Below are 10502 nucleotides of genomic sequence, written 5' to 3' on the forward strand. Positions count from 1 at the left end.
CTGTAATGCTAAACAAAGCCTTATAATTTTTGGAAAAAATAAGAAACCTATTTTGGTCCCAATAATATTGTGATTTGATGAATGGTTCAGGTTGGAAAATTAGTTGTTTGTCAAATAGATTAGGCAGAAAACCTATAAAAACATTTTTCTGGCCAATAAACATATAATAGTCTGTGTTTTCTTGCTACTGTTTATCATTCTTTAAAATAGACTGGGAAGCCTCTTGTCAGATAGAACTTCATTTAACTTTTAATATTTAAGTTTAATATATATATATATCTATATATGTGCATGTGTGTGTTTGCTTATTTAGTTTATTTGTTATTGTTTACTTTGTAGGAAGAGTCTTGACAGTAGAAAGTAAGGAAATGAAAATACCAAATTTCTCCAGTTTTGATCCAGATCGGTCCTTTTGGTCAGAACACGGAGACAGTCAACGTCATTTTTTGTTTAACATACGAATTTTTTATGAAAAGGGTCCTCCAACAAGTGAAGACATAGGTAATTATTATTGCAGATCAGAATAATTATTGTGATGTACAGAATACAATTATGTAAAAAACAATACATTTTAAAATGAGACTTGTGTTGACCATACACGTGTTATGACATACAAGTGACAAGAAGCTACTTTTTTATTGAGATGCTGATGAGAGCTTTTGCTCAATACCAGAGCTTATCAAACCAGCTGGACTAAGATATACAAAGAATTAGTAGCAACACTATTATAGCAATTGTTTAAGAAGCAACAAGATGTAGGGTGTAGAAAACCATAGGTAAAAGAAAATTGCTTGTTGTTGCACATTGAAAGTGTATGGTATGTTTATTTATGTAAATTACAATTGTGAAAAGGGGAGTTGGAAAGTTTAACATGTGAATGATAATATAATATGTGCTTTCGTGACTATGGTTTGTACACGTATATATTTTTTCTTTTATTATAAATTTTTTCTAGTAATAGCCTAAAATAATCACACCTTCATATTCCTCTGATGTGGAATAGTATGAAAAAATGTGATTATTATGAACCATGATGTTGTTCCCTAAGAAATATGTTTAGGCATTTATGAAATAACTTTTTTTTTCAATTAATTAGTTTCAAATTGATAAAGGTTTCCATAAAAAAATTATAATATAATCATCTAATGGATGGAATTTAAATCACTTTTATTTATGTTTTCAACATTTAGAGAAGTGATAAACAAATTTAAATTCAGTGATACATTGAAAAAATTCCCTTACATCTGTGATTGCAGTAATTTCAAAATTTTGACAAAATATTGAAGATTAATTGTGGCATGCTCTTTGCTTTTTGGAACTTCTCATTTCTATGTATTTCTTTGTATTCATATTTTATTTTGTGAATTTCTGGATTTTTGAATATTTAGATTCTTCAAACTAAATTCCTGTAATGATACTTAGAGACAACGGAGTAAAGGTTGCTAAACCTGAATTCTAACATTTAATAGGAGTCTACTTCACAGCTTTTCTTTTCAACTTTCACAAGTTTAAAAGAGAAACCTGTTCTATCTCACCATCTAAGGAAACAGCACAAACAGTTATAGTTTTAAGTGGTGTGATATTGAGGAAGACAATACTTTGCATTTTATAAAAAAAATTCTTTGTTGTGTTGAAACTTCTGTAAACACCATTGTTCTTCATGTGAAAGTAAGAAAGACGTATCCTTTCACACGCTATTCCTTCGTTGTTTACAGCTTAAGTTGTCTTTAACCTATCACCAATAAAACTAGTTATCTTAGTAGCAGGTACATTCATGATTAGTTCTTTTCTATTACTTCTGTCATGTACATATAATACATCTTTAATCAATGAAGTTCATATACTATAGATTTCTAAATGACAAAATCCACTTAGCCCAATAGATACCACTTTTGAATTTAAAATTCAATTCCATTATCTATCATCAGTATTCAGAGATGAAATTTCTATTATTATAAATACAGGTGTACTGCTATGATTTACCATTTAAAAAGCATGGTGTAATAAATTAGGTTGTCAACATGCAAAATACATCATGAAAGGAGAAATACCGAGATGATCAATTTCATGTGACTTACTCAGAAAATGGATGTTTCCTACATTGCACTAATTAATGATAAGCTTATCTAGAAAATGAAGAAGATATTAATACCAGATGCTCAGCCCAACACTGTTATTTCTACTTCAATCTTGTCATTCAGTAATTATATTGGGATTTCCTATTTGAATAATTCTAGAAAAAGAAGAAGTACTAAAACATAAGATGGTTTTTGAAATTACTAAGATGTTTTTACTACAAGAAGTAAAAATGCAGACAACTGGTTACTGTATGAACTGTTAAGTTTTACGTTTATTTGTGAGAGACTTAATTAATTTGAAGATCATCTAATTTTTTTGCTTTTCATTTTAGACTTTTTAAAATTTTATTTTTAAGTTTATAATTTATCTTTATTTTTATTTGTTTAATTTTCTGCAAATAAGCTACCACTGTTTTGAGGTACTTTAATTGTTTTTATTAATTTTGCCTATTTATTCTCCTTTTTTGAATTTGGAATTGGTGTATCCAGTGATTTCCTGTGATTTCTCCACATCATCAGTAAGTGAATAAATTATTCTTTGTGTTAATGTTTTCATGTGATTACTGTTTGGATTAACATTAATATATTTTATATGTCGATTCCCTTTTTTTTTATGTAAACATTATTTGGGCTATAATTTATTCACCAAACTAACTAATTTGAAGGACAGTTTTTTTAAGTCAAACAAGATAATGAGTGTTTTATGTAATTTCGTACAGCAATTGATGAAAAAAAAATTACCCCATCTGGTTTTCAAAAAAATGTTACTAGAAAAGCTAACCATGAGTATTTATCTTCATGTATAAGAGTAATGTATTAACAAAAAATGAAATTCAGATAACAGAACTTGAAATTAATGCTAACTAAGTAGCAAATTGATGGTTAGTGTTACAGATTGACTAGTAAAGATTAGAAAACATTGCTAGTATACATTACAGAAGGAAGATATGCAGATTCTTACTGTTGAAAAATCAATACACCCATGATACATGTATATCAGTCATTTATATTGCAAGATTCTGAGCACAGAACTTACTATAATTGTGAAGATTTTTTTTTACTTGTCAGTGTAACAGTCATATTATGTGATCCCATTTGTACTGCATAGCATACCCATGCTAAGTATCAGGAAATAGGAGATAGCAAGACTGCAGCTTTAATTCATTTGATTGGTAGCACAGTTAGAAATACTGTGCCAAAATGGTTGCTCATTGGAGGTAATAATAAAATATAAATCATCTAAATTGCAGACGTTTTTTCCATATTTTTCTTAACTTGTCCATGATGAACACAAATGTCAGGCCTATTGGCTTCTAATGCTTTGACAGCTTTTGGCCTTCAGTACTTTTTAAAAATAAAATACTTTTTAGTACTGCGTGACCACAAGTAGAGGGGTTCTGTAGATTTTGTCCATCCAGGCACTCTTGGTCTTAGTACACCAGGTTCTGCCCAAATCACGAATCTTTTAACTTTTGTGATATAGTTAAGATAGGAACTGTTACAGTGATTAAAATGGCCTTTGATATTTGAGAATATTTGAAAAGAAAATAGGATACAGTAGATTTATACATAAAAATAATATATATATGCCTTTTAAGATGTGAATTAATTATGATGCAGTTTGTTAATTTTAGAGAAGAGTAATGTTGTTTGCTAGTATCAACCTCAAATTTGATAAGGGGGGGGGGTATAAAACTAGTAACCATTTACTAGAACCTTCAAAAGTTAAGGATGTGGTCTGGATAAAGTGCAGAGGATCAGTCCATTGAACCAAGTACATATTAGAGAAATATTGCTTATTATAATTCTGGATTTATGTTGTGTATCTTAAGGAAATTTTGTAAAGTCTCAGTAAATATTACAAGTATGTTGTACACAAAATACAGATTTTTTAATAAAGTATTTTTATGAAAGTTTTCTCTCTGAATTTACTTCACTCAGTCTTGAGTAAGACTCCAACTAGTCTGATTTTCATGTTGAGTAAAAATACTTTTTTCATCGTACACTTATTGAATTTGACTGACCTTGTAACCACCACAAAAAATATGAGATAATCTTAATTACCTTTTTCTTTTTAAAATTACTACAGATTGCAACAGAAAGCTACAACTATTTATCCTAAACAGCCTTTGGCTTGTAAAAGTTTACATCTTTTTTTAATTTAATTTTATTGCTCTTTGAACAATGTATAATTAAAATAAGTAGCACTAAATCACCCGGTGGGAGTGTGAAGAGTTTAGGGTAAACAAATTTCTAGGTTACATTATGGGGTGGTTAAGTATGTATGTTCCTCATGCATTCCTTGAGGCAAAAAAATTTAATTTTTTTTATTTGCGTTTTTATCTAACCTAGTAAATTTTAAGTTTTTACATTTTAGTTATTTTGTTTAGAAATGTATATTAATAAACAAAAAAAAACTATACATAAAAATACGAAGCTTAGTACTTTCTTTAGAAGTGAGGCATTTTGCTTTTGAAAGTCAGTCTTCATTAACCCTGAATTTTTCTCACTAACTTGGTTATCCCAAAATGATTCATGAACCTTCAATTATGCATTCTGAAACACAAAGAATGATTCAAATAGTAAAACGAATGCTACAATGCTACTGTAATTTATCTAACTTTATAACTGACATATAAAAAGATTCAAAAAATTTTCATCATTTACAGGATCTGCTTGGGAAACAGTACCTTGTACTGAATGAAGTTATCATAAAAACTTCATAATCACATAGTTCACAAAATGGATTTTCTGTTGGTTATAAAAAATTTACCATTGACAAATGAGCATGAGTAAACAAGTAATTTCAAAAACAAGAAGAGTTGGGAGGAGCTCCTATGGTTGGTGTAGTAATTTTATTTATATCCCAGAATATAACGAACATGGGAGGTTCTTATTTTAATTCCTTGTTTGTCAACATCTGTATTTGGTGTGTCTAATTGTTGGACATTCTGAAACCCATATAAGGGAAGAAAGAAAATTTAAAACAGATAACTCTGAGCATAGAGGCATTACATGACACATAGAAATGAAGATTGAGAGTTTATGGAAATATTTCCTTTTCAAATTAAAAAATTTAAACTTATAATAAATTGTTTAATTGAAATCAGTGTTTATGGTTATTACTCTTTTTAATTATTCCAACAAGCCAAGTGATCAAAATATTGTCATTGTGATTTCTCATTATTATTTTTGATTAATTCAAGTTTTTTCAGCTTGATCAATTAGTGTCATGATTCATGAAATTTGCCAACTAATTGAAGTTAATGTTTTCAGTTATTACTATTTTTTATTATTCTTACTATCCAAGTAATCAGAATATTGCCACATTGATGCCTGTTGGTCATGTTTACCTTGTTTGAAGTCAATAATAATGTATATTTAATTTAATATATAGCTTACTTATTACAGGCTGTAAACATAACAACCAATGTTACTTGTGGTAAGATTGCTTTAATATAAAAAGTTACTGCAAGTTACTATTCATTATTCCACTTTCACTTGAAAAGAACTTTGATTACTGAATTAGCAAAAGTTACACAACATGAACTAATAACAGTTTAATAACATACAACACCGTTATTAAAGTTGTTTGCCTTTTTACACAAACAAAACCAATGTTACTTAAGGTAAAATTGCTTTAATGAAAAAATTACATCAAGTTAATATTTATTATTCCATTTTCACTTGAAAACAACATTTTTTGATGAATTGGCAAAAATTACTTGACATGAACCAATAACAGTTTGACAATTTGTAACACTGTTATTAAAGTCATTTACCTCTTGACATAAACAGAACTAATGTTACTTAAGGTAAGATTGCTTTAAAAAATTACACTGAGTTAATATTCATTATTCTTTATTCACTCAAAAACATTTTGATTACTGAATAACTTGCTCATTTAACAGTTTTTATCAAAATTTACAGATAATAATATCTAAAACTGTAAAATTGTTAATCTTTTTACATGAAGAAGATTCCTGTTTAATAGTACTGGCTGCTTAAACACTGACTACTACAGTAAACTTTTAAAGTTATTTGATTTATTGACTTCTCTTGTTTGTAAACCTTCTTGTGGCCTGTACTGTAAAATGTAAACATATTAATTGTCTTAATGTGTTCTTTCCAAAACAGTACTACCTTCACTCACCCATAGCTAACTCGACCTTCATTTGCCCTTTAGGCATTGATAATTTTTTTAAAAGAGTACCAGTATTTGATACCCCTATATTTTTTGCATCATCGCAGCAACATGTGCTGATCACATGACCACCCTCCACCAATTCCATTGAGCCCTCCATATTAGTGCAGGTAGCTCCCTCTACCCTTGCTGCACCATCCTCACTTTCTCGATTGGCAATTCTTGTGTATAGATGTGTTTTACATTCTTCACGTGACTGCACAATTTGTTATTGTGCTTTATCACCAATTAATATCAGTCTTGAAGTTGAAGTTTTGTAAAAATGTATTATGAGAACCCCGGAATGGTATTAAACTTATCTTAATCTTGTTACAAGTTTTGTACTACAATGTGTGTATGACATTTTTTATGTATAAAAGTTTATGATTAAAAAACTAACTTAAATATTATACTAAACAAATGTTGGTTAGAAAAGGTCTTTAAAAATCCCAAAACAAAATTAAAATAAGAAGATTAGTATCGTATGAAAAAGTCAATTAGTTTAATATTATTCAGTAATGAGTCTGACAATTAATTGATTAGCAAACTTCATTAATTGTCTAACACTAGGTGAATGCTTGTTGACTATATTACACATTAATTATATATCAATATGACTTTATCAGAAGGACATAGACTCAACCAATTTTGAGAAGCTAAAATAAATAAAGGGTTTCATTGAATGTGAGATTTCAGTTCAACAGATAAATTCATTTCTTGAGAAATAGTTTTGAAGAGGAATCTGAAATATGGGTTTACATTTATATTTCTTTTTCTACTAGGGGTTGCTGATTTTGTGCCAGCAACATTGTCCGAAGGAGGCATTTTTACCCTTCCTACTTTTGAACTGTTCTCTAGTGTGATATCAAAGGCTTCACAATGGTGTGCTCAACAAGAAGGAATTCGCTTTTGCAATGTACAATCTGTTGAAATAAAGATGAAACGGGGTAAGTACATGTAATACAATTTAACTAAATAATTGGAGTAGTTGTGAGAATGACAAATTTCACATCTATACTATGACTGGATTTTCCAGCTTTTAAAAATTGATTTATTTGCAAATTAAAGTGTGTATATGAATTTTAAAATTATACATTTGACTCCAGTGATTTAACAAATGTTTGTGATCTATTACCACAAAACATATTTGCTGTATTGCACCATGTTATACCTAGCCATGAGTACTACAGTATCGCACACAAAAATTCCAACATAACTGGTCTGAAGGTTACTGTGACTAGGAAATGGATGTAATAGTATTTCAAATTTAACAACAAAGAAAAGAATACGTTTATTGCGTGTATAATTTATCAAAAAATATAACTTGATTGAATTGAAGTATGAAATTCCCTGTAATTATATAACTATCATTATACTGTAAACCGGGATCCTAAATTTAATAGTAAATTTACAGTTTGATCATGTTGTTGTTAGGAAAAGTTAGGTCATGAATTTTTTTTTGTCCTTGAATATAATTTTCATTACAACAACCAATAATAGAAAATAACTTTTGTAGACTGACTGTTGAATATCTCTCGAAGTATGAATATTTTAGTTAAAGTAAATTTTATAAAATTAAATATGTATCTGTAATTTGAGTATAATGAAGTTAATCATTTTATACCCACCTCCAGGAGGTTCTCAAGCTTTTGACACTCAAAGAACATCATATACAGAACATGCAGGAAAAACTACCTCCTATTTACGCATTCTTAGAGTAACATATGCAAAAGCTTATTTTGACTCTGGGATTCTTTCAACACCATCTTTGCAGCTCACATGTAAAACATTTCTACCAGTTCAGCTCACCTCTGGTATCTTGATGCCTAAGTTTGAAGGCTTGACTCAAACTAGGACACGAATGGAAGCATGGTTAAAGGCTACAGGTGAGGATTATAGCTTTGATAATGTAATATCTGTTTTTCTAGGAGTACACATTTTTTTTCAAAAAGTTTGCTAAACTTGTATAAATATATAAAATTGTTTTTAGTAATAATATGTATTGTACAACATATATGTTTTTTTATGTAAATGTGCATCAAGAAAAGTAAAATGTAGGGTTTGTAATATAACAGTGCTTATATTACATTGTGGAGCTGGGAAATTAACTTGATTGATCGATATAATCTTTCACGTATGAGCATCTATTACACTGATTAGTGTCACATAAAATAACTGATTTGTCAAAATTACAACTATCTTGATTAATGTCACAAAATAATCAACTAATCAAAATTAGTGTTTCTGGTTATTCCAACTATGTAAGTGATCAAAATACTCCATTTATAATATCTCTTTCTTCTTTTTGATGAGTTAAGGATTATTCAGTTTAATCAAAATTAGTGTTTCCAATTATTCGTTTTTTTTATTATTCCAAATATTGAAATCTCATGAGAATAATCAACTAGTTGAATGCTGTCCACAATTAATCAATTATCAAATTCTACTAATCATCTGGCTTTGTTATATAGACTTAGCTACTAGTATTGTAAATTGAAATTTGTCAGCACTTGGGGTTTAAGGAAAGACAATTAACCATGTAACATATAAAATAGAGATCAGCTTAGGTTCTAAATATTTGTAGGTTGGTTAGTTAGTTGCATAACCTATAGAACGTGTAATAATGTTTCAGATGTACTTTTATTACTGTGAATAAGTACAGTTTGTGTTATTAGATTTAAAATGTAAATTAACTGTGATGTATTTTTTAATTTACCTGTACGATTTGACACTGTAATAACTGCATTGGAATTACAATGATTTAGTCTTTAGTTTAGCTATACTCTAACTCTTGATGATTCTACACTAAACTAACTGTACTTAGATTATAATTATATAGTCTTCACTTTTCTTATACTAACACTTGACATTTCAACACTTTAGTAACTGTACTGTGATTGTTACATAATTTATGTGTACTAATGCTTGACATTTCAACACTTTATAACTGTACTGTGTTTGTTACATAACTTGTCTATAATATCTGAGGGTACTCGTTAAAGAAGCAAAAATTGTAGAAAGGACAATGTTAGATAAAGTGACCTCATTAGATGCTAATTGCATACCCTGCTTTGTGGAAGGTAATAATTGACTCATTTAACTGAATTAAGTACTAGTGTTTTTAAATTCAAAGTCAAAAGTGTATTTTAAAAAATATGAAAATGAGCTCTGTTTCAGAGTTTTTTTTATTCCTCTTCTCAGGAAAAAATCCTAAAACAAAGTAACCCATGTACACCATCAGATAGCATCCAGTTACCATATAAGAAGTACAGTGATTGAGTCAGTCAACTGTGGGTGATGAAAGCCAAAAGTATATAAAAAAATAGAAATGTGCCCTATTTTAAGAGCTTTTTTATCCTCCTTTTCGGGCAAAATCCTGAAACAAAATAGCCCATGTACACAATCAGGATGTTTCCAGTTACTTTACAAAAAAAGTATGGTAATTGTGCCAGCCAATTCTGGGTGATGGTTGTCTATAAAAAAATAGAAATGTGCCCTATTTTAAGAGTTTTTTTTTTATCCTCCTTTGCAGGCAAAATCCTGAAACAGAATAACCCATGTACACAGTCAGGAAGTTTCCAGTTACTGTACAAAAAAAGTATGGTAATTGTGCCACCCAATTCTGGGTGATGGTTGTTAATGCACAGACATACACATATAAGGTATCATTTTTATAGTAAGACCAAGACTTTTTAATTCCACACTTTAGTAACTGTGTTGTGATTATAATGACTGAGATTAGTTTACCTGTAAAAACTGTTCAGCAATAAAGTTAGGTAAAAAAAAAATACTTTTACTCTCCAGCTTGTTCTTGTAATACTAGCCCTGATAAAATTGCAACAGCAAAATCTTGGCTAAAATAAGCCAACTTTATTGCCAAATTGTGTGAATCCTTCCAGTATGTACTACAGTTTCTGTAAAAATACATGACAATATACACTTTAGTTACTGCACTGTGTTTATTATATTGTATAACTGTCAAATTTAGTACAGGTGAACAATATAATAATCACAATAAATTTAGTATTGTTATGACAGCAGAAATCACGCGATACTGGGAGCATGCTTGCTGGAGTTTCTGGAAAGATCATGAATTTTCCTGGCAACTCTAGTTTGTTCAAGGTGCCAGGCTTATATACTAAAAAAGAGGGCGAGAAAAACAAGCGCGATCGGGCAGATAGATAGAAGAGATATGCAGATAGATTGAAGATATAATTGAGTCAAGCAAACAGTAGACTCCA

General features: G+C 29.4%; 1 protein-coding gene across 1 annotated transcript in view; it reads left to right on the plus strand.

Moving 5' to 3' along the window:
- Positions 1 to 333: 333 nt before the first annotated feature.
- Positions 334 to 10502, plus strand: part of LOC106466706 — a 24353-nt gene continuing 14184 nt past the window's right edge. The window contains exons 1-4 of the mRNA XM_022394779.1: positions 334 to 501; positions 2568 to 2596; positions 7044 to 7208; positions 7896 to 8147. Coding sequence (XP_022250487.1) covers positions 7199 to 7208; positions 7896 to 8147 — 262 coding nt within the window. The 5' untranslated portion in view covers positions 334 to 501; positions 2568 to 2596; positions 7044 to 7198. The remainder of the gene's footprint in view (positions 502 to 2567; positions 2597 to 7043; positions 7209 to 7895; positions 8148 to 10502) is intronic.

The sequence above is a fragment of the Limulus polyphemus genome, unplaced genomic scaffold (assembly GCF_000517525.1).
Source record: "Limulus polyphemus unplaced genomic scaffold, Limulus_polyphemus-2.1.2 Scaffold2352, whole genome shotgun sequence".
Lineage (NCBI taxonomy): Eukaryota > Metazoa > Arthropoda > Merostomata > Xiphosura > Limulidae > Limulus > Limulus polyphemus.